We start from the raw sequence: 27217 nt of genomic DNA, 5'->3' as shown, positions 1-27217 counted from the left end.
AAGTCGTTTCAAAATATAGGAGGCTTGACTAAACTTAAAAATAATTTCTTTATTTTTTCAGAGGCCTGATTACATCAGAAAGAGGCTATAAATGAAGACGAGCACGTGTTCAAGAACATCCGCTCGTCCCAAAATAGAAAGAAAATTACTTGTTTGAAAATCACTTCCATTGTTCTGGTAGGTGCTGACTCTTTCAACGACTTAAAACTTTTTCTCCTAATACTGCCTGCAGCAATTTTTTCTCCAAATCTTTATTCTTGCGCCCCTCAAACTCTAGCAAGTTCTCCTTTCCCAAACAAGCTAAACTCCCTGCCGTTGTTTTGCCGATAAAAACAATCAGCGCCGAATCTCTCCTGCCTAGCCTCCTCGGGATGCTCATCTTCCTTTCTTCTGGACAGACATTCCCGACCGTGTAGTTGTCAGGCAAAACAACCAACAGCACTTGGAGGCTGCTGTCGTACACCTTGTCCGCCATGTTTTGCTCGATGGGTCCTCCCAGCTGATAGCGTATCTTGTGTTTCTTGAGAACGGTGGTCAGATTTCCAGTAACCCAGGCAACGTCACTTGAGCTATAATTAATAAACAACTTGTATCCACCAGGATAGCCTATATTGGAAAAAATATTGAAAAATAATGCGACATTAATGTGAATGAGCTACGTTCTACGACAAGGCTTGAAATCCGGCCAGAATTGTGTTTTGCACTATTCTTATCTAAGTGGTTTTTTTTTTTTTTTTTTTCAAAGAAAACATAAACGCGAATGTGATGTTTGCCGTTTACCGTTAACGCCATTCCAAATCTCTCTTGCCACATTTCTAACTGTATGATTTGGCTGAGTTTCACGTTTTTCAGTTTTTACGTATTCCAAGATCTATCCATTCACTGAATCAACGTTGTCCCATACAATTTCGTCTCCAATCTGTATTAGGAGTGCGCCAGTCTTACTACGTCGAACGCAATGAACGGTCGCATAAACAAGGTTTTCAGATAACAAAATGGCAATCGTGTTCTTGTGTATGCCACAAGAACATGGTCATAACACCTAGGGAGGGGTAACCTAAACATTTTTAGTGGGGGTGTGCCACTGGGACTCTGAAATCTTACCCTAGACCAGACCAAGTTCAGCTGCATTCTGCATCCCTATACTAGACCAAAGAGCAAAACCCCCCACCATATTCCAGACTCGCTATTTTCGGTCACTATCAAAGTTCAGCCAAAACGAAATCTTGTTCGTGGACACCAACAACTGACACGTTTTTTCTTAATTGCAATCCGGGCCGGAAAACTAGTCTAGACTAAATTCGTCAGGCAACTGAGCATTTTTCTGGAAAATGATACTCTATTCTAGTCAAAAACTCTCAGCTTTTCTGTAGCAAATCCCAAACTAAACTGCTTAAAAACCATACCCTTCACAGCGGCACACCCATATAGCTTATATATGGGAGATCTATATGTCTGGAGATGTTCCATTGTATTCAAAATTGTGAATACCTCAGGGTACATGAAATGAAAAGAGGGTCTTACCCACTGGTTGAGGTGAAACTTCCAAATGGACGGCAGCTGAAGTGTTTATCCATTCGTCCCATTCACAGAACATGTGACAGCTGTAAGTCCCCTCGTCATCATCCGTAACGTTGTTAATGGTGAGGGTGAAAGCTTCTTTGCATTTTCGTTTTGTTCTCTGTAAATCTGTTGTATACTTTTCACTGGATTTCAATGGCTGCGACTTGTTATTGAAATGCCATTCAAGGTGGCAGTCATACACATAATCCAATTGTGAGTCAACCAAGCACTTTAGGGTGGTGTTAGTAAAGACTGTAGCGTGAATCTTTGAAGACTCATGACCAGTAGTTGGGCTGTAATCCCGTGGGCCTGTGTTAAAAACAATTTTATTATACTTACATTTTTTTAACATCATTAATGATTTGTTGTCCGCCACTCTCGAATAACTACCCCTTAGTACCGTAAAAACTGAACACATTGACTCCACGAGGTGAAAGGTGAAACCGATTAAGTTTCATGACAAGAACAATCACATACATCAGCCAAACTTCTAGGGTCGATTAATTTTGAAGAACCATTATAGTCCAAAAAGCGAAATTCGTGGAACAACTTTGGAAACTACGGAATATTCGTTAATTTTACGAGAAAATAAGCTTAAGATCCACAGTTGACAATCCTCCACCAATGTTCTAGTTTAAAGATTTCGCTAAAAAAAATTTCTCATCGACCGAGCACTAAATCAAACTCGCCCATCCTCTGATTTGCTATGTCTTTTCCATCTAGTGTATCGTATGACGAAACCTAAGGTTTATAAGCTTCTAACTTCTATTGGGCTTCATCGCCACTTTCCTCATATTTTTTTTTTGTTATTAGTTTTAATGTATCTTTTTGCAATATTTGTGTGGCAAATAAATAAATTATACTGTAACATAAACAATAAGAAAAGAAAAGGTCACAATGTACTGTATCTCGGTGTGGAAAATAATCCTTCTGAAACTCCAACAATCAACTTGCACCAGTTTCCTCATTGTCCTCTGTATATTATTATGAAACTAGTTGGGAGAATTTGTTTAAAAATCAATACGCTTCATCCTAGCGATCAATTCCTTTATTCTCATGACCAATATACCAAGGTTTCATAACCAGTCCCCAATTAACCATGATTAAATTACCCCCCTCCCCCAAATTAGTTCAGTCTGCGTCATCGTCACACTATCATGCCATACCTCGATTTTCAGGGTGAGAATGTTAGTGCTCGTTATAAGAAGAGCTGGCAATTCAAAGGGGCGCGTGTTAGAGATGAGCCATGGGCACTGAATGTAAGCACACTTGAAGGTAGCGCTTGGCTTTTTTTTAACACTAAAGATATTAGAAAACTAATTTGATAAAATGACAAAGGTCAACCTCAAAAGTATCAACATTCCCGAGCTTAAACGACATTCCCTCTAACTAGCTTATTAAATTTCTTCCAGTTTTACAAGCAGTCCCAGAAAAAAATATCACTTACATGCGTATATCACCTGAATCAGGGAGGACTGTTTACTCGACCAGCCAGCAATGTTATTTTCTGCAACGCAGGAATAAAATCCTTCATATTCTTCGCAGCCTGGTGGAATATGAAGAGTATAATGAAAAGTCTCGCGGTAAATTTCTGAAATCCTCCGTGTGTGATAAAAACCTTTGAATTCAGATCCATTGATTGGTCGACCATTCTTGTACCAAGTTACACGAGGAAGAGGCCATCCCTTGAACAAACAAATCAAATTCCTTTCTTTGCTTTCATATATATGCCTTGGGGAGGTCGTGCTATACATTAACTGTACCGCTCCTAGAAAAAGAAGAAGAGACTTACAATTCTCACCAGATTCACCAAGCCTTCCTAAGTAAAGATGACTCCTGAATTATTGTTTCTTGACAATAGCCAATTGTTAGTGTAAGAATAGACTGTTGTCTGTTTGACTCTTTTCCTTGGTCATGTGGAGAGCTAATAACTGACCTTAAGAGTAAAAGTGACTGATAGAAAGCCTGAATAGATTTGAGCACAGGACGCAGATGTGTCAAATTTGACCGTAATCTGGATAAGTCACTCGAGTCAAATATGTCACATCTACTAAGATGATAGAAGAAGGCGTCATGAAAGCAGTTGTTACGCGTCTGTTCAAAAGAACCTGCATACATCAATGAATGTACCTCGTTCGGAAAACGAAAACGTCGTCCTTTGGGTTTCGGCTTCTGTCTTCCGGAAGATAGTTCAACAGACGCATGACTCTTTCATCGGTCATGTTCAGTTTGAATCAACAACGGAATTGCGGTTAAATTTTGACTTCTCTGCGCCCTATGATTTGATTAAGTCATTGACTGAGAGCTCGATTAATTTGATTTTAACCCAGACGTGAACAGATAGTTTTTTTTTTGTCTAACGCCATCGATGTTTTCAATTAATATTTTCTTCAAGGCCACGCTACAGTCACATACCAAGTCAGAGTCAACTTGTTATTCTGCCCTTGAGATAGTTTCTATGAATTCAAAGTCACCGTCGAATTGTAATTAGATAGCAGACCTCACGCAACCTGATCCCCATTCCCCCTTGAAAAACTCATTTCGCTTCATAAGCTTGCTTGCGTGTTGATCCTCGAGGTCGTACAACGCTTGATCTCACAAAATAATGTGTTTGAGTTGTTTGAATGTCGTTTGAGTACGTTTGAATGTTATACCGTTCTAGATAGAAATCAAGACAAATAGAAAAAGAAACTTACTTGGGAAGTGTATACGGGTGCATCGACATGTTGAATTCCTGATTTCCTGTAAAACCAGGCGAGCGTTGGCTGTTACTCGTTCCTTCACTTGTTGCCATGTCATGTCTAGTGTAGTCTCGCCATTTCCGATCGAGCAGTTTACATTCACGTTGGAGTCTGGGGCAACTGTCATCTGATTGGAGTAATGACAGTCACGTGACGGGAAACAGGAAGCCCTTATTTCACATTCCAGGCTGCTCGTGGATGAGGCACCTATGACACAGAAAAAGAGAAAAATCTTTAAACATATACTTTTACACGCCAGAGTTAAAATTTATTATTTGAGAAGAAAAAGTGTGGCCATTCAACAGAACGTTACTGAGCAGAACATTCCTGTGGTCTCTTCATTACTAGCTCTAACAGACAGCTAGAGCGGATCCTCTCTTGCAGACACCTACAGAGCAGTAATGTCCTGTGGGTCTAGTTTTTGAGTCTGTTAATGAAATCCTAAAGCACCTGTCGTCATTCAAATGAAACTTACTGAGTATTTTTCTTTTTCGTATAGGTCCTTTTTTACGTTGTGCAAGGTGGTTCTAATTTTTGGTCATCTATGGACGAAATTTTAAACTATAACCTGATGCACACGGAAGCTACTTTCCTGTGGTGATGTGCTGTTTAATGTGCTGTAATGGGTGATTCAAAACGTTGAGTCAAGGGACAAAATCCTAAAGTGTGAACATTCAATTAATACATATCATCCTCTACTGCAGGATACAGTAAGTTTCTCTATATTTTGCAAAATGAATTATATTCCTGACACAATTAAACTTGTACGTTCTTCGTTCTGAGGACGGGAAGCACTTTCGTTTCCGATAACAACAACAACAACTTTATTCAATAAATACTAAAATTACATACAAAGGCTTGAGAACCCGCAGGTAGCTATCAAGCTATTCGAGACAGACTCAAGGAAAACAGAGCTATCAAGCCAGCTGGGAGCTGTTCATATTGTGAGTTCGTAATATACCCGTGAATGATGAATAAATGAATTTAAATATATGAAACATATACTTTGAAAAAATCATAGCTCAGTTGGTGGGGCATTGCACCGGCATCGAAGAGGTTATGGGTTCGAATCCCGTTCAAGCCTGAATTTGTTTTTTTTTTTTTTTTTTTTTCAGGCTTTCTTTTCGAAACTGCTTAAGTTGCGTACTAACTGCGAGGATCTTTCTTCTATTTGATTTTTCATCCGCAGTTCAAAATATACGTTTCATAATTATATTTACATGCATAGATACAAAAGCATTGATCCTGTAGACGCATTCTGGTGTTTAGCAAAGTTACATTTCTAAAGTTCTATTTAAATGGAATACGGCATAGTGGTGACTATTGCTATGTTTCGGATACTTCTTTTACGCTTGCTTCAAACAGTTCTACTTCTCAAAAGAATTCGGTCGGTCGGGCAATCTAAAACGAGACAATCCATTGGATTGGCCCATGTGACATCACATTTTGATGTAACCTTGTAAATGCTATGCTACAGGCAGTTTTGTAATAGCTCCCATCCCTATAACCCCCCAGCCCCCGCCTCACCCCCCGTATTGTTCTTGTTCTTGGGGTCTGGAAGTCTACAGTATTTGTTCGGGGGATGAGTTAGACATTATCTGCGGGGGAAATGCTAATCATTAGAAAGGTCGCGGCGACTTCTTTAATCTTTCTACTGAAAGCAATTTAAATTCCATCACTGGACTCTTTTTTTATCATAAAGATTACTTGACAAGAAAAACGACATTAGGATTTAAAACGTTATTCAAGCTAAAATCTCAGTTTAAGAAACCAAACCGATTGTTTTTTTTTTGTTTTTTTTTTTAATAAAAGCCTATTGGAACGCCAACAAGTTAAGAAACGATTACACTGAATTATTGTAGTCAGATTAAAGTGATGTAAAGCGATGGCCTTTTGCGAGGCAAGAGTAACAGGAAACGGTAGGATGCCCGAGGTGTATGATTGTACCTGTAAGGAAGTACATAAACCTTTCAACCTTCCTTTCCTTCCTTCCTTCATTCGACGTTCAACCATCCGTTTTGTTCACAGGTAATTATGCAAAACTAATTTTTTTTTCGCAATACGGAAGTAATTAATCTATCCGGCTGCGAGTTTATTTTGATAAACTGGCCTGTTGCCTTCAGGTGACATTGACTTTAAGCCGTCAAACCATCGCCTTGACTTCAGAGAAGGAGTGAGTGACGAAAACTTAATGAAATGATGAGAACAGAGTAACTCGGTTGACCTACCTTTGGTGAGGAAACTTAACAGGACACAAACCAAACAATATTTCATAAGGCAAAGATTGAGATTTTTCCACAGGACAAAAACACGATCATGTTCCTTCATGACTGCTATTTTTTCCGTGGACCTCAATCAATGTCCTCCAGCTTCTTCGTTCAGTCCCAGGTTTGTTTATTACATATGTTGCATTTATATGTTCTAGTAGTTACATTATCTCTATCGAGAATAAATTGCCTGCCCACGTTTCTGATAACAAAAACGAAAGAAGTCCAAATACCCTTCCCCGAAAACTTCTTCGATCATGTAAGAAAAGGAATTTCTATGATCTTCCCGCACTCGCGCTAATCCAGATTTTGCAGGATTCTTCTGCGCAATACACGGGGCTATCAACTGGCTCCCTAATCTGATGAAAACAATCGTCTGGAAACATCGAGAATTTTTAGCATTTTTCTCGAATAACCAAAATTGTGAAATGAAGCTCGTCTTGAAACGTCTGTACTGTTCAGGAATTGACCGAGTTTATATCGAGATGGGTAAATTTGCTCAAAGCCAACAAAACCTGACCTGTTTTACTTTACATAAATTCGTTGCCATGAGGGAAGAGTTTCCCTCCTTAACTATTTACCCATTTTTAAAACATTTATCAGTCGCGATCAATTCCAAGCGTGATAATTCAACCCTCACTTGGGCCCACCAAGGGCATTTTGACCTCAAGTTATTTCTGCACAGAGGTCGAATTTGACAAACGTGGTAAGAGCGTTTAGCATTTGATTTATCTTGAACTTCGGCACTTTTCGATTGGTGGTATAAAAAAAACCTCATGGATTCCTTCATCCATTCCTCGACGAATCACTCCGTGTTTCCTACAGATGCGCATGGGAATCAACACGTGTACTTTATTTAAAGGGGCACTGTCAGTGTCACGAAAATTTTGTTGTATGTTGGCCAAAACTGTTCAACATTTGACCGAAGAAGCTCTTCCGTAACGTGAAATCGCTCTTAGGGCACCGAAACTTGAAACATTTAGAACTATCCTAGCCATCCACAGTCAAAACTGATCAAGTTTCAAGTTTAGTTTTGCCACTCATAGATGAAATTACAAGTGATGCTAGTTTCTGTGTACTAGTAGGGTTATTTCTTTAAAAAATTGAACTATTATTTTAATCTGGTCTTCAGACAAGTTATTTGAATCAGTATAGAATCCAGACGTACAGTTATAGATCAGAAGCTTTCATCCACCCAGTCCTTTACTTAGGGGTCATTACCCTGAGGTCATAAAGCATATGACGAAAGTATACTGACCACTTATCAAACACGTTTTTAAAGTCATTTGAAATTGAGAATAAATGGCGAAAGTATTTTGCCTCCCGCATCCGCTCGGCATAGCTGTCTTCGTTGTTTTTTGGAATTATAACACATGGTCTTTTTAATATTTGTTAGGAAAAATGTTCACGTTACTTTGTCAGTTTTTCTGAGAGGAGGAAAAAATATTCATCAAAGGACTCGGAAAGATCTAGCAAGTTTTCAGAAACGTCCACGCCTCTAAACTGATAGTCTCAAGATGGAAGTGTTGTTGTGCGATTGGTTTGAGCTATTTTTTGCCTGCTGGTAGTTTGTTATTGAATAACCGTTGATACGTGCCTAAAATAGAGGATTTGGTTTCTCTGACATAGAAAGTAAGAGAGTGATATCCGTGTTCTCTCAATGAGAAACTCGGTTTAAATAATTGTCGACAATTATTTTTTTTTCTTGAATGGGAACTCTGGTCAACTCTGTAGGCGGTATTGCTCTCGACGTTTCCTTGTGGGGCTGTTTCTCTAAGGAATTCTTAGTGCCACTACTTGAACTCTCTCACTCCGGCCCAGCGTTGAGCACCAGTTCTGCTAGTAGAACACTGCGCTTTTCTAGCAAACCCTGAACACTGATACGGAAGAGTCAGTAACACAAAAAATGCATTATATAACGTTTTTTACTCACAAAAATTGAAAACGAATCCTAATTACCAAGTATTATATTGTCTACCACGCCAATTTGCGGGAAGGTATAAGTTAATTAAGGTTAAGAAATACTTCTTAGTTAAAGTGATTTGCTGTTTGGGTCGTGAATTTCATAAATATTTCCTTGTCAACAGTGCGGGCTTGAGGTACGCCATAGGGCTTCCTAAAGAGAACGTCTTGCATATTTGGAACAGTGTGACAAGACTAGAGGATATTTGTTGGAGATAAACCTTTTTCATTTAATAATTCTGCTGAGCGAATTTATTTTTTCTCCTAAAAGACAGTGTCCTTTTAATGATCTGTGCACTGATTACCTAACATAAAGAAGAACTTACTTTGCGTACAAACAATCTCCAAGTTAATCTACGATAGACCCGGCATGGTAGCACTTAGTGAATGAAACATTTTAGGTTTGGATCGTTTCATTATCCAACAAACTATTCGCACCAAATACAGTCAAAATCTGTTCACGATACGGACTCGCAATTCAGCTCTTGGCTGCAAGTTTTTAAGGTGAATAAACTATCTATCTATATATCTCTGTATAAGGACCACTGAAACTGGCCGTGTTAAAGACATTCATGCTAATAGGATTCTAAAATGAATGACGTAATCTGTCCGTTCACTGAAAAAAGGTGCATTTTTATATATGGTTTCTTTATGACGTTAATAACGATGAGACAAAAGTAGACAATTGTCTTTCAACCAGAGTGATATCACGTTTTCATTGTTTGAAGTCTGCTTTATCGTTAGTCTATTTTTTTTTTCTCTCTGAGGCTTACGTACGGCTTTCTTGGTAAGCAAAATTACTAGAGAGTGACAGTGCTACGTAGCGCGTGTTGACTGTTCGCAAACCGATTCGCCTCGATTCCTCCTATAGGGAAAAGCTTTGCCTTCGGCCGGTGAACAACATATATTTATGTTTGCCGTGGCGCCACAAATTCACGTCTTGTTTACAACCCCAGCGGCATCAGCTAAGGATTTGCACCCTTCTTTATCGAGCTTTGTTGAAGGTGCAACGAGTTTCTTCATGTTTCTTCAATGTATTAGTTTTGTAGCGGTCGATCAGTTGGAATCCAGTGTACAAAAACCCTATGCAAATATCATTTTGAGCGTGAAAAACATTATCGTACCTCGAAAAATAGCCAATCCTGTCCTGAATGTTTAACCTACAGTGTACACAATGTTCTGTTATTGTTTTAAGCACCCAGCTCCACATAATCATGCAGCTTACAGAATGTCAGATCTATTGAAATGTTTTTTTTTTTGTTGTTGTTGTTGTTTTTGGGATTTAAGATTATACCTTGCTCTCCTGTATGACAGTTAACATTGCAATTGTTATTTTTGCTAAACAGTTTGCTGCATTAATGTACTAAAAATATGTGTCTGGATTTAAAAGAACATACCCTCAGAAATCTATGATTTTTGTGAACTTATCTTAACATATAACTTTTTTTATTCATTTTCCATCGAGTTTAAGGATGTACGATACAAGGGTCACCAGCAGTCATTTCTAAGACAAAAGCCATTTTTCTCCCTTCCCCCCCCCCCCCCAAACTACCCCATATAGACTCCTTTAATTGTTTTGCCCAGCTAGCCCCATTCTCTCTCAAACGTTTATACACGGCACAACGAACTCGCTTTGAATTCGGCGCGCTCTTAGCGGAGAAGAAATTCATTAGCCCTAGCGTTTTGTTTGGCTTCCTGAAGCTGAAGTTTTCCTGAGGACATTATTAAGTCTAATGAGGGAAGAAGTCTTACGAGTGCAGTTCCTGTCTCGTCTAATATGCTTCCTACCAGTAATCCTGTTTTGAGCTAAACGGGTAAATTTTAGTTACTCGGGCTTGGACTAACCAAGGCTTGCATATTTTGGAGTTTGCTTGAGGAGGTGACAGTCTTTGGCTTTAAAAAGTAGGTCTTAGGGATGGCTTCTAGTCGGGCAAGATGAAATTATTGGGAATTTTTGACCTGGCCAAAGACTTAGTTTATTTTCTTGTTGAAAACCGCCATATGTGTTCCCCGTTCCAATCTTTTTGTCAACATCCGGGACTTAAATTTATATGTTCAAACACGAACAAGAAATGGCAAGGATTTTCTCTTCAAAAAGCGTGAGCTTAAAAAGCTATTCGATTATTTTTCGCAGTTATAATTGTAGCGTTGTTAGGCTAGTGATCGATTAGTTGAGCGGTGCGATTTGGGGTCGGATTTCCGGACTCAATGTCATAAATAATTTCCAGATGTTCGTTCGGTGTGATTCGTTTCGATTTGTAAATTTAGAATGGAGACGGAAAATCAATTTAGAACGCTGTCTTGCTCCGATTAAGCCGATTCCGTTGTAGAAAGCTAGACTGTACCGCTAAAATACCGGGTTTTGCCAAATATCGCCCTTGTTTTGTCGACACATAGGCCATGTTTCATGTCGGTTCAAAAGTCAGTGCTAGTGTCATGTCCAATTTCAAAGACAAACCTTCTATACCAGGTCTGTAGTATTCTTTGACCTTGCTTTCTTGTGATGAGCCCTAATTAAAGTCATGTTCTGGACTAGCATATTACATCAGCCGAGAAAGTCTCAAAATGTGGTTAATTTCTGAGGGTATGTTCTTACAAATCCAGACAGCCTGATATAAGTCCAGAAAGCATGAGGAATTTGTAACCGGGTTATTTCGTTCATACGGAAACCACAAACAGAAATGCTATTAAAAAGTAATCAGTTTGGAGCTCCGCTTTTAAGCTTGGCTAAATATACATATTAGTGTCTACTAGACTGTACAAATATTATTAATATTAGTACAAGTGTTTAAGTATACAGCATTTATTAGTATACCTTTACTAGAACCGTATTTTTTTAATGAAACACGACCCCATAATCTGTTGCTATGAAACTCATCGTGAAAAATGTGATAGCTATGAGTATGGGAAACGAAACGTTCATTGAGTTAACTCTAGTGACATTGTGTTTGTGAAACGCAGTGCTTTTCGTGCCATGTTCCAAGTAGTTTAGACTTGACCCCCCACCCCCTCTTTAAGCCCGCCCCTCTAATAACCCTCACTTTCCCTTCTGTGTTGGCCCCCTTGTGGGTTAGGGGGAGGAGATGGCTAGCAATTCAGTACCCTTTCTGCGGGAAGCATGATATAAATTTAACTCCCATAGTCATGTGAATGGCATTTGATGTTCAGAACGTGTAGACATTTCCTGTGTTTTCAATGCTAGTGGGGGTTGCAATCCTCTTAAGCCCGCCCCTAAAAATATTATCATATCCTTGAACATTTTGTGGAAATTAAAACAGGCCAAATGCTTGCGAGGGTTTTTGTTTAGTCGTTACTATGGTGAGGGGCGAATTTAAATTACAACACTTGAACTTTTCCCTTTAAGAATTGTTATACAAGACAAATTGAGATTTTCTGTACATGCCCGGTAAAAACTTGCTAAACCCACAAATTAAGTAGAAGAAAGGAAACATAAGGTGCAAACTCCACTGAGGACAATGCTTCTAAAGTGAATGTTCAGCAGTCAGTCTGTGGTTGTTACGTAGGTCTAGTGTGAGGCTGAGACAACAAAAAGCACAAAGGAAAGAAAAAATGTCGTTGGATTTTAAACCGAGATAAGACTTGGATAAGACTCAAAACGTCTTCAGCCACAAACAAAGAAACAAAGCTATCGACGCCTAGTCAACAGTCGTACACGGGTCTTCAAATCAACGAAAGGAGCGAGGAAAAAGAAAAGCAAATGTAACATAAGCTGATAACCTCCAACGCAGACACTCTTAAGCTTTGAGCTCGTCACGCATTTTGAGCACAAAGACAGTCTGCGTGCGTAGGTGGCTTTGTGAGAGAGAGAAACAAAATAATGCAATTAGGGTAATCAGCTTAAAGAATGTTTGCTATATTGTTCTAGCAGTGGGTGTTAGTCATGGACACGCTGTTTAAAAAATGTGTTTTTTAAGGCGATAATTGACTCAGATCCGATAAACGGAGTCGTTGACAAGGTCAATGCCCGCAGGAGTAATGAAATCATGTTCGTCTTGTTAGGATCTTAAGGACATGGCTTTATAAACTAGTCTTCATTGCTTCAAAGGATCTGCCACTATGGTAAAAAATTGAGACTATAGTTTAGCAGAAACAAAAACAAAAAGAAAATGTTTACGTTCTGTTCTTCATCACGAAAAGCCAAGTTCACCAAGTGAGTCTGACATGCCAAGCGGTTCGCGCTCAGAAAAACGTTGCTATGACAACTTCACAGCGATTTGACCGTACATGCAGCTAGTATCGGTAAAAGTTTGGTCGGTTTCTCGGTGACTTCATGCAGTACACTTCAAAATTGAAAATAAAAACAAGGAACAGTTTTAAACAAAATTGAGGTCGAACTCTCAAGCATAAGAACATTTAACTTTAGCCTACAAAGAAGGGTGTATCTAAAGAAGCATTCATCCCTTCTTCTGCATTTCTTTAAAACAAATCTTCTAATCACTACTGACTAGCTCTTCCTTGCTCTTCATTTCGAGAACGTCCTGCGTTCCAGATCGTTTTGCTCCTGTTTTGTGCCCTTGAAGACCTATTTGTGCAAACTAAAGCAGACTGATCTGTTCGGATGATTTGGCGGAAATTTTAAGTTGCATAAAAGTTTAAAAGACCGAATTTTATTTCCCAGATTTACAAGCTGTTGTTGGTTTTACAAAAATGCCAGCTGGCCCTTTCTTGGATGTAACGACATATCTGCCCCTTCGAAGACGAAAGGACTTTGTGTTCCAGTGTTATGAAATTGTGAGCTAATATTTCGCCGAAGAAAAACTTTAAATTCCTAAACGACTACATTCGAATTTCTGAGGCGATTAAGACCCTCCGAACAGATATCCACCGAAATGAACCATTGTGTGCCTGGTTGAAACGTTTTTCTTTAACTTCTGTTTTCATAAGATAAAATTAAATTACCCGTGGTAAGTTCTCTGTTTCCTAAATATTCAATAAAACAATCTCATGTCATTCCCAGGATGAGCTAAATCTGATTTCCTAAACCAGATCAGTCTGTAGACGTGACAACTGAAATGCTCTGCGAACTCTGCGAACGTTAGCAAAAATAACTAATATAACGGGAACAAAGTGACTCACTTGATGTACCTTCCGTGGTGATAGTTGACAAGGAACAAAGTAACAGATATTTCATGAGGCAAAAATGGAGATTTTTCCACAGGGCTAACATATCATCATTCTTCTTCATGTCTGCTGTTCTGCCCACGAAGCGTAACTGTTCAGCTGTCTAACGACTTCTGCCTTCTTCGTCCAGTTGAAGAAGAATGTTGCACTTATATATGTTTGTTAGGTTAACTAGCTAGTACTTCAGGTGTATTAATTTCCCACAACTGAGAAGATTGCCGATCGATATTTCCGATAAAAAAGGGCGTAAAAAGCCTTAAAGGGGAAGTATCGTGGGATTTTTGATATCTTTTGTTAAAAATGATTAAATGAGACCTTCAATCAACTGCCAAATAATTCTAGAATGACAAGAGGAAAGATATCAACTCAATTCTTGAAAGGAACAACTCGTGATCTGTTTTAGCGCGTTTTGGAAACGAAAATGCGAGAACTTGAAGAACATAAGCCTAGCATTTTTCAAGTTTCAATCCATGCCGGCCTACTCTGTCGACAGTTTAATTGCACTGGGGTTATAACTTAAAACAAACTTGACAATTATTTCGTTGTTTCTGCTTACAGACAAATATTTTTGGGGTTTTGATAAAATAGCAAATTTGCGTGATACCTCCCCCGGTTAACTTCCCCGAACAGATTCCCCTTTCATCATCTAGAAAAATCAACACCCAATTTTTCTTTATGTTCATTGTTTTCCAAAGACATTAGTACCGTTAATCTAATAAAAATGATCACCTGACAGTCACCAAAGTGTCAATATTTGGCAAAAACAACCATAACGATGCAAAAGATCATAATAAAATTAATTTTCTTCTAGTAACGGCAGTGCTATTTTTTATCGACCAAATTTAAGACCTAACTGAACTATAAAACTATGACCATAAACTAAAATCATAACCATTATAAAACTGTTTCCTAGCTAAAAAGGCAGAAGTTAATTAAATTATAGTAAGCATTTAAAAACAATTAGTAAAAGAAATCCTGTGTAAAAAAGATTTAAGTTTGGGTTTAAAAATGTCTGCAGAATTTGAGCCGCGCAGATTTTAGGGAAGAGAGTTTCACAGCTTTGGAGCAGCCTGGAAAAACGCTCCAATGAATACCACTTATTACGTTGTTATAATTATTTTTGGGGCCGGGATATATATTTTTTTAGAAAATCATAACGAGTGCAGCCGAGAAAGTTAGGAATAGAAATTTGCCGTCAACAAAATCGGACCAAACATTTTGCCGGATAACCAACGGTTTTTTTAGTCGGCAAATCGGAGCGGGGAAACTCAACTTCCCACCAATTGATCGTCTCTGATCAAATTCCTACTTAGCTAAAACGTAGAACTGAGAGAAAATACCAAAAGTTCCACAGACCTACAAAACAAAAAGTGAGGAAAAGAGAAAATCAAGGGGAAAACAATTAAAATAAAATAAAAAATAAAATAAAATCCAAGTCTGTAGGGAAAGTTCACCGGAAACACTTAACACCTCCAAATTCTGTTTCCTGTTCATGCATGAACAAAATCTTTCAAACTTAACCTCCACTACTATAAAGAAAATGTTACCATAAGGGCTATGAACATGCAATTTTAGGCAGTGCTTGGATTCAACGTTACAACGCTCAAAAATGCACTTCTAGGCATGTAATTTGTTTTCGGGGCGGACGGGGGTGGTGTTTAGTTAACTGACTATTTACGCGATATGGGTTAAAGCTTAAAAGAGACACAAGACAAGACGAGAAACTTGTCTAAATCCATTTTTTTCAGTCAGTAACAAAGGCACATCGGAAAAGAATCAGCGTTCTCCCAAATGAAGTCTATGAACCTATGGATTACTAGTTCGGAAAGTCTGCCACTGAACTGTTGGAGACTTGAGCGTGGGATGTGACAAACATCCTGCATACTGCTCGGAGACGGTTGTTGCATGATCTTAGCTGGCGCGGTTAGCCGAGCCTAGATAACTTTCAGCCTAATATTATATGATTTAGCAGTTGTAGTATGAAAAATTCGTCCACAAAGGAAATGCATCGACTGGTTTTACTTGGATGATTCTGATGATTTTAATGCAGTATTATTCAATTCAAGCGGTTTGCGTGGCCTCAACGGATCCTCTAGTGAGGTACTAAGTGCTTTGACCTTTCTATGGAACAATAGAAAATAGCGGAAAGATAGCCCCCTTTATAAGTTCTATGGATAGCGCGGCGCCAAATTGCATAATTCTTTAGCCATTTTGGTCTGAAACAGACCATAACCATTTTGGTCGGAGAGTATGAAATGATATGGATACTAGAGACCAGGTCTAAAAATCTTAACGAATTTTAAAAGCCAGGCCCAAGTTGTTCAAAGAGCTAGTAAGTTTATCCAGCGGATAAAATGTATTGGTTGGGGCATATTTTATCCTCTGGATAAGGATTTGTCCACTGGATATAGAGCTATCCGCTCATTGAACAACCGGGGCTAGGTTTGAAAATGGGTACTACAAAATTACATATCTTGGAGTTTGGATAGCGATACGCACACCGCCACCAAACTTTCAGAGTGATACTTCCAAGGGCTGTTAGTGCATTGTGTTCTTTCCTTAGACAAGAAACGTTACCTTACCCAGATGAATAACCTGTTTGGCAAAGCTTAGCAAAATGCTAGAGGGATCGGCTGACTCGCAAACGTGAAGTATTGTCTGCTAAATTATAAATTTTAACGGCAATGTAAATGATAAAGATGTGGATGATACTAGCTAATCCGTTGCCTCCAAGACACAAGCTCTTACACTAGAAGAAAATATATTTTAAGGTCTGAAATCAACATCTGGGATCCCCCTAACCCACGCGGAAAGAGACAGCTGGCATTTCAGACCAAAGAGCCGTTTAAACGGTTTCAACATGAGTTCAACACTTTGTTGAACAAGATGTCGGGGGCGTTTGAACAGGTCGTTCAACATTGTGGAAGTTGAATTCAACGTCACTTCAACGTTTCCTTTGTTCTTGAAAGTGTTGAAAGGCGTCGAAACCGTTTGATCCGCCATTCATCCAACATTTGTCCAACATCCGTTCAACATCATGCACAATGTTAATGTATTTACTAGATAATTAATCGTTTCTCTTAAGTGCTAATGGTAGTATAAAGTTTATATTACATATCTCAATACTCTTTTTTATACTTTTCATCATTTTTTATTATATTATAATAACATATCTATGAAATTCAGTCGTTCCGACTGCAATCACACTGTTTTCAATATCTATCTTTTATCTCTCTATCTGATCATGTCTGATGGAATAGTTCCCAAGACAGGGTCGGTGAGAATACCAATGCTCCTAGTGACCCTAGTCGCTTCATGAATTTCAACGTCGGCTTCCTTTGCTTTTGTTTACGCCTTTGATCAACGCATTGAGGAGACGGACCTTAAGTCACACAAGGACGGTCCCGCAACTCGAATCCAGTTTTTGCGCTCCTTACTGTAGAACCACCACTTTTTAGGGCTCATTTTTCAAAAGAATTGTTAATTTACCGTGGAACCATGCAATTCAAATTAGCCTCTCTACTGATTATTTGCGCTGTAGTTTCTTTAAAAGCTTTCCCATACACTCTTTTTATTCTTTATAAGAACCTTTTTTTATAAGAACGTTCAGGCTGAGATTAACCAAAATCATTTTAAGAACATACTAAGAACATTAAGCTGACAGTCAGTTAAGAATCTTTATTTTGCTCAATTTTTTTGTGAGTAGTTTAAATAAAGGTAAAAGAAATGTAAAACTGTAGTCTAACAGGACAACTAACTCAAATGCCTAGGGTCGTTTTTTAACATTACAATGTGGTTTTCTTATTGCATGATACTAGCTTGAAGAATAACTCAGTTTGTAGTCTCGGCATCAAAGCAAGCCGCACAACCATGTAACAAGCTACTTGATACCACATCACAGCAAACAATGCACTTTGATAAGTTTCCTGGTCACGTCCGCATTGATTTATTAAAATACTATACCACACAACTTTACGAACATGTTAAGAACGTTTTCAGACTCAAATCGCAAAAAAATAAAGAAAGAAATAAACAAGAAGGTTCAGCCTGCGCCACAAAATTAGACGTTCTTGTATGAAAAAAAAAGAGCGTATTTCTCTATATTTCTCCTCAATACTTATGACGTAGACATACCGTACACATGGTCTCTCTCTAGAGATAGTCCATTCCACCGCTCCTAATTTTGCTTGATCACAGTCAATTTTTTTCTTCTTAATTTTGCTCGATCTTATCTCCTCCGTTTCTTTTGCTCTCGTCCCAATCTCCGCGCAGTCAAAAAGCGAACAACGCACAAAACCCCAACAGAAACACTCGGCTACGCAGGCTGCACCGGGCCAACAATAGTTTAATGGCCTTAGCTCCCACGAGTTTCTTGTAGCTCAGTGGTAGAACATCCGAACTAGTAATCGGAAGGTCTTAGGTTCGACTCCTGATAGGAGCACTCGGATTTCCTTCAGTTTCCGAGTATGCCTGTGCCACTTTCTAGAATAATACATCATTTTTGTTCATTCACTAGGCTTGAAATATACCATCACATTCATTCAATTGCGCATTGACATTCCAATCCTAGCAGTATGCAGGATGTTTGTCCCATGAACCTACAATAGTTTAATGGCCTTAGCTCCCACGAGTCTCCTGCAGCTCAGTGGTAGAGCATCCGAACTAGTGATCGGAGGGTCTTTAGTTCGACGGCCTGATAGAAGCAGTCGGATTTTCCTTTTTCCGAGTATGCCTTTGTCACTTGAATAATACATCATTCTCAGTCATTTACCAGGCTTAAAATATACCAGTTTATTTTTTTCTCAGTGCGTGAGAGGGCGGTATTCTACAAATCCTGCGATCTGATTGGTTCCGGAGCGGGCGGTATTCTCCCATCCGGCCCGCTCACAGCGGGCGGTATCCCTTGCGTGATGAGTCGTCGATTACATCACTTGCTTCGTTGCAATTTTTCATAAATTTAAGCTTATCATGTAAACCTTTAATGTTTTCATGGCAAGTGCTAATTTCGACATAGACTCAGACGAAAGCTATCACAGCGAAAGCGAGTTTTATTACCCCGACGAGATGGAAAATTACAATGATAAAGAAAACATCGGTTCGCAACATGAAGAAAACCAGCAAAATGTCCAGTTTACATTGGCGAGTGTGCAAATGTATATTTTATCACAACGACCGGAAAACACAGTAAAAAAACAGAGTACGACTTACACGTTTGGAAAAGATTCTTTATTGAGGTGGGCGACGCCAGAAAAATTGAGGACATACCTGCGGACGAGCTAAACATCTTGATATGTCGTTTCATGATGGAGATGAAGAAGAAAGATGGCGGAGCGTATGAGCCAGCAACGCTACAATCGTTTCAAAGAAGCCTGCAGCGATATCTAAACGACAAGAACTCCAAACTAAACATTCTCAAAGACCGAGAGTTCCATAAGTCCAGGGAAGTTCTTCTTTCTGAAAAGAAACAGCTGGTTTTTGAAGAAGCGAAAGGAAATCGCCCTCATGCCGCAAAAGAAGTATCCAATACTGAAGAAGATTTGTTGTTTCGCTTCGGTGAATTTGGCGATGAAAACCCTGAAGCGCTCCAACGCACAGTTTGGTGGTTATTGGCACTTCACTTTGGATTCCGTGCCCGAGACGAAAGCAGAAAACTCAAATGGGGAGACATTGTTCTTCAAACAGACAACGAAACGGGCAACGAAGTTCTGATTTGGAAATCAGAGAGAGGATCCAAGACCCGCCGTGGCAATGGTGATACACGAGCATTTAATCCAACGGCCCAGGCAACAAAAAACGAACGTTGTCCAGTTTATTATTACAAGAAATTCAAAAGTCACCGTCCAGAGGAAATGAACAATGCTGACAGCCCGTTTTACTTGGCCATCAATCATCGAAGAAGACCAGGCAACAGCATTTGGTACATGAAGGCACCACTCGGCAAGAACGAGATTGGTAAACTGGTGACAAAAGCAGCACAAGCAGCAGGCGTACAGTGAAATATTACTGACCACTCCGTTCGAAAAACGTGTATTTCTCGCCTCATGGATGCAGAAGTCCCCGTCAATTACGTCGCTCAAGTAAGCGGTCACAGAAATCTGAAGAGCCTCGATTCTTACAAAGCAGCGTCGGTTGAGCATCAGCGAAAAATGTCCTTGATTTTAAGCCGCTCCGGTGAACAAAGCACTCAATCAACAACAGTAAGCAGCCTCCACGAGAGCAGCACTTTGCCGGTGACTCAGCTTCCCAAAGATGTTAATAAGCCAGGAGTTTTCTCAGGCGCTTGCATCGGGAAGATCGAAGGTTGTTCTTTCACATTTAACATTCACCGTGAAAAAGAAGAAAGCCCAAAGTCCGCGAGCCCAAGAAAAGAAGAATTATCATCAGCGATGATTCCGAGTCTAATTAGTTAACTGAACTTAATCCAAGTTCTTTGGATAATACTTTCCGTTAGCTCATTTGTCTGTTTTTTGAAGAAAATATCGTTCACTTTGTTTGCCACGCTGACACCTGAACTGTTGTTCATTCAAAAGTGTACATGCGCTTTTTTCCTACGCGCTCTCTAATTGACAGGTGTCAGATCGTGAGAGATATTCATACAAAATGTTTCAAAGTTTGTTTGGAAGCCTTTTAAATCACCTTTATTATTACGCAAATAAAAATGTTTCGGTGAAGCCTCTTTCTTTAATTTGCATTACCTTTGTTTTCTATACTATCCACTCGCTAGACAATTGTTCAGTTTACGGAGAATCTTGCCATAATTACAGCCCTAAATTGTTCGGGTTTTTTTTTTTTTTTTTTTTTTTGCAAGCATTTCGTTAGGTTTGAGAAAAAAATAAAAATGTTATTCACCAGCCTAGGTCGGTCCGTATTGGGAAAAACTGTGCCGGGGGTCTTGGATACCGCCCGAGGTATCCAAGACCTCGGCACAGTTTTTCCCAATACGGACCTCCCGGCTGGTGAATAACATATATTTATAAGATAATAAGTGTTGTGCTTGTGTTGTTGTTGTTTTTTGTTTTTTTTTCTGTCGCTCGCCAGCTCAAAACACGATACTTCGACCGGTTAGCTTTGTTTTTGGCCCCTACATGGCTTGTTTTTCTCTGTCTCCCTTCAGTCAGACCTCTTTCAAATCCATCTATTGCCGAGTTTAAATGACAGAACCAATCTTTGACTATGATGGATCTTAAAGTGTGTTCATTCGATGCGCGAGGTTTAGGAGACCAGTTGAAAAGAAGGGAAACTTTTAACTGGCTCAATTTACCTACTCCAGGAAACTCACAGTACAGAAAACACTACTCCTGTTTGGTCCGCGGAATGGGGTCTTACATCTCTGTTTACCTCTTATTCTAGCTCTAGCGGAGGAGTAGCTATTCTATTCAACAACAATTTCACCTTCCAACTTCAAAGATCGTTTTTGGATAATACAGGCAGATTTGTTATTTGTGATATTAAAACAAATGAGAAACTTATCACCTTGGCCACAATGTATGCACCAAATGAGGACGATCCAAGTTTTTTTGAAAGATTTCGCAATCACTGGAGAGACCGCCTTTCAGTGCGATGACATCATTATAGGAGGTGACTTTAATCTAGTATTAGATATAGAAATGGACAAGAAGGGTGGCCTTGCCAAAACGTACAATAAGGCAGTCAAGGTAATTAAAGACTACATGACCGAGTTAGATTTAGTAGATGCATGGAGGCTAATAAACCCCGATGGCTGCAGATACACTACGCGTCGCCAAAAACCCGAAATCCATTGCCGGCTAGATTTTTTTCTCGTAAGCCAGAGCCTTACATGCAATGTTACAAATGCTGACATATTAGCTGGGTTTAAAACAGATCACTCTTTGGTAACCATAAAGCTAGCCCTTCACTCTAACCCAAGAGGACCAGGGTTCTGGAAATTAAACACGTCCCTTTTAAGTGAAGAAGAGTATGTAAATCAAATTAAAACAACAATCAAAGCCGTCCAAAACGAGTATCAAGAAGACAATTCTGTAAGTGCCGCCTTAACTTAGGAGATGATAAAACTAAAAGTTAGAGGTCTATGGTCCATGGTCTATGGTCTATGGTCCATGGTCTATGGTCTATGGTCTGTGGTGTATGCGAAAGCAAAAAAAAACTAACTTATCAAATGGAGAAGAAGAATTAGAAAAGGCAATAAATTCGTTACAAAAGGAAACTGGGACGAATATGGAAAGCAAGAATGTGAATTAGATTAGATGTGAATCCTTTTATAAAAGTATTTACAGCTCTAACATCGATCACGATTATCATAACGAAACGAAACCAAAAACATCTTCTTTTCTAAGGCAACTTAAAAGGTGCTAAATCCTGAGGACAAAGAAAAATGCAAAGGCCTGTTAACTAAGGAAGGATGTTTACAAGCCTTCAAAGATATGAGCCCCAATAAAACGCCAGGGTCTGACGGGTTGCCAGCGGAATTTTACAAGGTTTTCTGGAACGACTTAGCTGACTATCTTTCAAATTCGCTTAATTACGCTTACCAGAAGGGACAATTATCAGTGAGCCAAAAACGGGGGGTGATAAAACTAATTCCCAAAAAGGATGCAGAGCCCTACTATGTCAAAAACTGGCGCACGGTAACCCTTCTGAATTGTGACTACAAAACAGCAGCAAAAGCCATCGCAAACCGTCTCAGAAATGTTATTCCAAATATTATCAATAATGACCAGACTGGTTTTCTTAGGGGCAGCTAGATTTATTGGCGAGAATATAAGATTAATTGATGGCATAATAAATTATACTGCTGCACACCATATCCCTGGTCTATTACTGTTTTTAGATTTTGAAAAAGCTTTTGATACAGTAGAATGGTCTTTCATTTGGAAAACAATGGAATCTTTTAATTTTGGACCATCCGTTACTAATTGGATCAAGCTTTGCTATCAGAATATAGAAAGTAGTTTAAATAATCGGTGGGCAAGCAATTTCTTTGCACTTGAAAGAGGTGTCAGGCAAGGCTGCCCCCTTTCGCCTTAAATCTTTCTGCTTTGTGTAGAAATATTAGCGGAAAGAATTAGGATGAACCAAGATATTAACGGAATTTCTATAAATGGAAATGAAATTAAAATCAGTCGATATGCGGACGCCGACAACACACTTATCCTTAATGGGTCTGAAAAATCTTTTACAACCGCTTGGCATGATTTAGAACTTTTCAGTACGATTTCTGGCCTGAAACTCAACAATAAGAAAACAGAGGTACTCTGGATTGGCTCTTGCACTGGTCGTGAAGATCAACTCAGTCCCGAAAAGAACTTAAAATGGGCCAAAGACAAAGTGAGGTCGTTAGGTGTGTGGATATCAAAAAACTCAACAATAAGCAAGAACAAAATTACAGCGCAAAATTAGGAAAGATTCGGAGCTGTTTAAGCTGCTGGGAATACCGCCGCCTTAGCCTTTTGGGAAACATTGTCGTGCTTAAGAGCCTAATCGCTAATCCTCTCGCCCTTTAATACCAGCCAATCAGCAGGTTTTGAACGAGATCAATAATATTTTCTATAAATTCCTTTGGGACGGGAAGGGGGACAAAATCAAAAGAAGCATTATGATTAGTGACTATGTAAATGGGGCACTAAAGATGATCGATCTAAACTCCTTTAACAAAGCACTTAAGCTATCCTGGGTGAGGAAATACCTAAACAACGATAATAGCGCAAAATGGAAGCTGCTGTTCGATTTCCAATTACAAGATTATGGTGGATCAGAGTTCTTCAGATGTAACCTCAACAGAAAAGACCTGTCTATATATAATAATGTGCCAGACTCTTTTATCGCTAAAATTGTGCAAATATGGGCAGAAATTAGTTTTGATGATAGTATAAGATCTATTGACCACCTTGTCACATTAAACCTATGGGACAATTTTCTTATAAAGGTTGGAAACAAGCCAATTTATTACAAATCATGGTCCGCTAAAGGCATTCAAAAGGTTGGGCACTTGATGAGAGAGAAAAACAAGTTTCTATCCTTTTCAGAATTTAAGGAACGTTTTGATATCAACCCGAACTTCCTCGCTTTTTATGGTGTTATATCTTCTATAAAAACCCTAAAGGATACGGTAAAAGGGCAGCTCGTCTCAGAAGGAAATGATGACAAGTTTATTGACCTCTTTTTAAGAGCTAAAAAATCAAACACAATAGTTTATCAGAAATGTATCAGCTCTAAATAGACCAGCCCCAGTAAAACTCAAAATAAATGGCTTGCCGACTGTAATATTATTTGCTCGAATTCCATCAACTGGAAGGCTGCATACAAATTCCCTTTTCGTTGCACTAAAATATCGAAATTATTAGTTTTCCACTTTAAGCTTCTTCACAGACGATTGGCAACAAACGATTTCCTGAACAAAATAGGCTTCAGACAAGATGATCTTTGCCCTTTCTGTGGAGATGATAAAGAATCTCTTACCCACCTTTTCTGGTCCTGCAGGACAACCATACTCTTCTTGCAAAACTTTCAAGATTGGCTGGTTAAAAATATAACGTCGTTGAAACCTAACAGCTCTGTATCATCAGCCGTAGTTCTTGGTCTAGAGACAAATTTCTTTTCTAGCACAAAACACCACTTTCATTTTCTTGTTGCTAGATATTACATTTGGACCTGTAAAATGCGAGAAATTATCCCCAGGATAGAAGGCTTTCCAAGCTTTCTCTCCGCCTTCAGTCTTCCGGAAATAACTCCTAACTCACCCTGAATGGAGTTACAGCAAAACAGAGATAAGCTAATTTGAAATCCTTTGTTAAACACGTCTTACACTTTTTTTGATCTGGCGAGCTTATTGTTATTACTCAAATATTTCCTTCTTTTTGTTTAAGTATAATAAGTATAATTTTAACAGTTTAAGTATATCGTAAGTATCATTTTGCAAGACTTTAGTTTCAGAAAACAAGGCAAACAATAGTGGGTTGTAAATATTTGAAAGGAAAGAAGGAAATGTTAATATTGTAAGTAATGTAGTATTGCAAGTACTGTAGTATTGTAAGTAACGTCGTACCGTAGTATTGTAAGTAATGTCGTATTGTAAGTAATGTAGTATTGTAAGTACTGTAGTTTTTGTAAATACTGTAGTATTGTAAGTAGTACAGTAAAGTAAGTACTGTAGTATTGTAAGTACTGTGGTATTCAAGTAATGTAGGAATGCAAGTACTGTACTGTAGTATTGCAAGTAAATAAATGATTCAAAAAAAATTTCTTCGCCTTGTCAACGTGCATTGTTAATTTCCTATAATAAGGTACCATTACATTCATTCCATTGCGCATTGACATTCCAATCCTAGCAATATGCAGGATGTTTGTCCCATGAACCTAGTTTAATGGCCTTAGCTCCCACGAGTCTCCTGTAGCTTAATGGTAGAGCATCCGAACTAGTAATCGGAAGGTCTTAGGTTCGACTCCTGATAGGAGCATTCGGATTTCCTTTTTCCGAGTATGCCTTTGTGATACATCATTCTCATCATTTACTAGGCTCAAAATATACCATCACATTCATTCCATTGCGCATTGACATTCAAATCCTACCAGTATGCAGCTAAATGACTTTTTCTTGAAGCGTGGCATTCCGTCCGAGATACACATATCGTTCCCAAACATATATAAAAACAAAGAATTTCTAAGAGCATGTCACAATTGTTACGTGTTGTTATACTCTCGGCAAGAATTGAAAAAAAAAACAAGACCTTTTCTTAAAACATTCATTATCATCACATTTAACGTATCACGTATTTTTAAATTTTATATATAACACCACGCCGTCAATCATTTACATTCTTAACTGAAGAAGGTTGCAGCAGTAACCGAAATGTCCTGGTATAGTTTTTTAAGCCTTTGTCAACTTTTAACCCTCTCGATTTGTAAGAATTTGGTTGTTCTGGGTCGGTATATATTGTGTGCTGCTGACGGTAACAAGAAGACTTCCATCCCAGACTAGAAAACTATTTATCTACTTTAAATAAACGCGTCCGCTTATAAACAGATTTGGAAGCTCACTGATTGTCTTAAGGTGGCGGAACACAGTTTTAAAGTATACAGGTGTTAGTAAGCGTTATTTGGAAACTACGTTCTTCTGGGTGCCCGAAATTGGTGTGGTGCAAGATCAACTAAAAAGAAATGAATTTTGGTACTTGTTGTTGAGCTAAGTCCCGTTGCCATGGCAACACAGCGAGCTATTGACCGTCTACAAACAATAGTTTTCCTTAATTTTTAGAAAATACACTCGTTAGACTTTTTCCATTTTTTGTCTCTAGAAAAACTCACAAAATACTGACATAATGACACTGCTTTCATGTAACTTTAACAGAGGGATCTTCTGTAAATATCCGTTTTGCACTTTAATGTTTTGTGAAGATACCCTCTGTCAGATTTGGATTTTTGTTTGCAGGCGAGTTAAGCTCTTAGAGAACTACTATATTGCTAAATTTCACGAAATTCTAACGAGCGGTTCCTGAGAAAACAGTTCATTTCCATTAACACAACCAGTCACAATTTTTTGGTCAAATGCGCATGCGTGGCTTTTAATTGGGTTTTCACAGCAAAGATTAAAAGTGTGCAAAAAGGCTTAGCTTTTCGTGAAATCGCTTTCTTTGTTCGGTGATGAAAGAAAAAGGGTCTCAAACGATACACTGGATTATTTTAAGCGCAAAACTTAACTTTATGATCAATTTGATATAAAATTAAGGGATCACTTTATCGACGCCATATTTTGCTTACCACAACCCTAGCGCGCGCTTACTATCATCATTAAAGAGTGAAGCCATCAAGCGCGCGCAAACTGTGTTCGGCCACCTTAAACCGCGGCCTAAGTGAGACTCTGTTTGAATTACTGGCCCTACGTGTTTAAAGAAAAATCGTACAAGATGACGAAAATGTGCAATGCCTGTTAAGGTTTCGAAAATAACTTACCACCGCTGCCTTGCACCTGGACACAGAAACTTAGACCAATGATGACGCCAACCATCCGCGCCACAATAAAAGCTCTCTCCATTATCTCTGAAATCCCTGTTCAGTGATGAAGTTTAGGACTGTGCTATCAGACTTAGTTATAAGCCGTGAGGGAGGTCTTGTGTGATTTCGCGTGCAAAAACTGAGATGGTAGTTTTGGACTACTGCCCACTCGTATATTCGTGAGGCACGTGTTGCGGGTCGCTGTCAGTATCGTGTGGGATGGTTGTGGTAAGGGATATTGACCGCGGCTTTGTTTAATTTAAATTACTTAGCCCTTGTTTTTGTTAATTATCTTGTTGTTGTTGTCTGTGTTGATATAATTGTCGCTCCACTAATCTTTTCAAATCCCAAATGGCCTGGTATAATTTTTAAATTAAGATAACCACTCTTTAACACATTCATTTCATGAGTACGTACGTACCTCAATCCCAGGAAAAAAAGAAAACAAATAAAAATCGCATATACTCGATCTGACGCGAAAAGCCATTTGTGATTGGCGCTGGCTTGTTAGCTACTTATATATATACCCTGAACCTGTCAAAGTTTACCGAGGCATGAGCAACTGCTTCCGCT

At 38.8% G+C, this 27217-nt stretch overlaps 1 protein-coding gene across 3 annotated transcripts; it reads right to left on the bottom strand.

Annotated features, from left to right (window-relative positions):
• Positions 1-29: 29 nt before the first annotated feature.
• On the bottom strand, positions 30-26712 carry LOC146460359 (uncharacterized). Of its 3 annotated transcripts, none has more exons than XM_085088288.1 (5): positions 26603-26712; positions 4260-4511; positions 3011-3331; positions 1525-1872; positions 30-606 (listed from the first exon to the last, which is right to left on the bottom strand). In XM_085088288.1, the coding sequence occupies exons 1-5, from the start codon at positions 26682-26684 to the stop codon at positions 194-196; spliced, it is 1416 nt and encodes a 471-aa protein (XP_084944414.1). In that variant the 5' UTR covers positions 26685-26712; the 3' UTR covers positions 30-193. The 3 variants fall into 3 exon arrangements, with proteins under 3 accessions (XP_084944414.1, XP_084944412.1, XP_084944413.1); XM_085088286.1 differs by lacking the exon at positions 26603-26712 and adding an exon at positions 13631-13797; XM_085088287.1 differs by lacking the exon at positions 26603-26712 and adding an exon at positions 6533-6711.
• Positions 26713-27217: the final 505 nt, after the last annotated feature.

The sequence above is a fragment of the Pavona decussata genome, unplaced genomic scaffold, assembly GCF_977016875.1.
Source record: "Pavona decussata unplaced genomic scaffold, jaPavDecu1.1 SCAFFOLD_214, whole genome shotgun sequence".
Classification (NCBI taxonomy): Eukaryota; Metazoa; Cnidaria; class Anthozoa; order Scleractinia; family Agariciidae; genus Pavona; species Pavona decussata.
Note: the sequence above shows the minus strand (reverse complement) of the source record. Positions and strands in the feature narration are given on the sequence as shown.

Bases quoted from the DNA above. Each gene is read 5' to 3' on its own strand.
- LOC146460359 (XM_085088286.1), bottom strand. From the start codon at position 13,739: ATGAAGAAGAATGATGATATGTTAGCCCTGTGGAAAAATCTCCATTTT. The intron at 4,512-13,630 runs GTGAGTCACTTT...TCTGTGTCATAG, and splicing joins CACCACGGAAGGTACATCAA to GTGCCTCATCCACGAGCAGC. The intron at 607-1,524 runs GTAAGACCCTCT...TTTCCAATATAG, and splicing joins AGTTTCACCTCAACCAGTGG to GCTATCCTGGTGGATACAAG.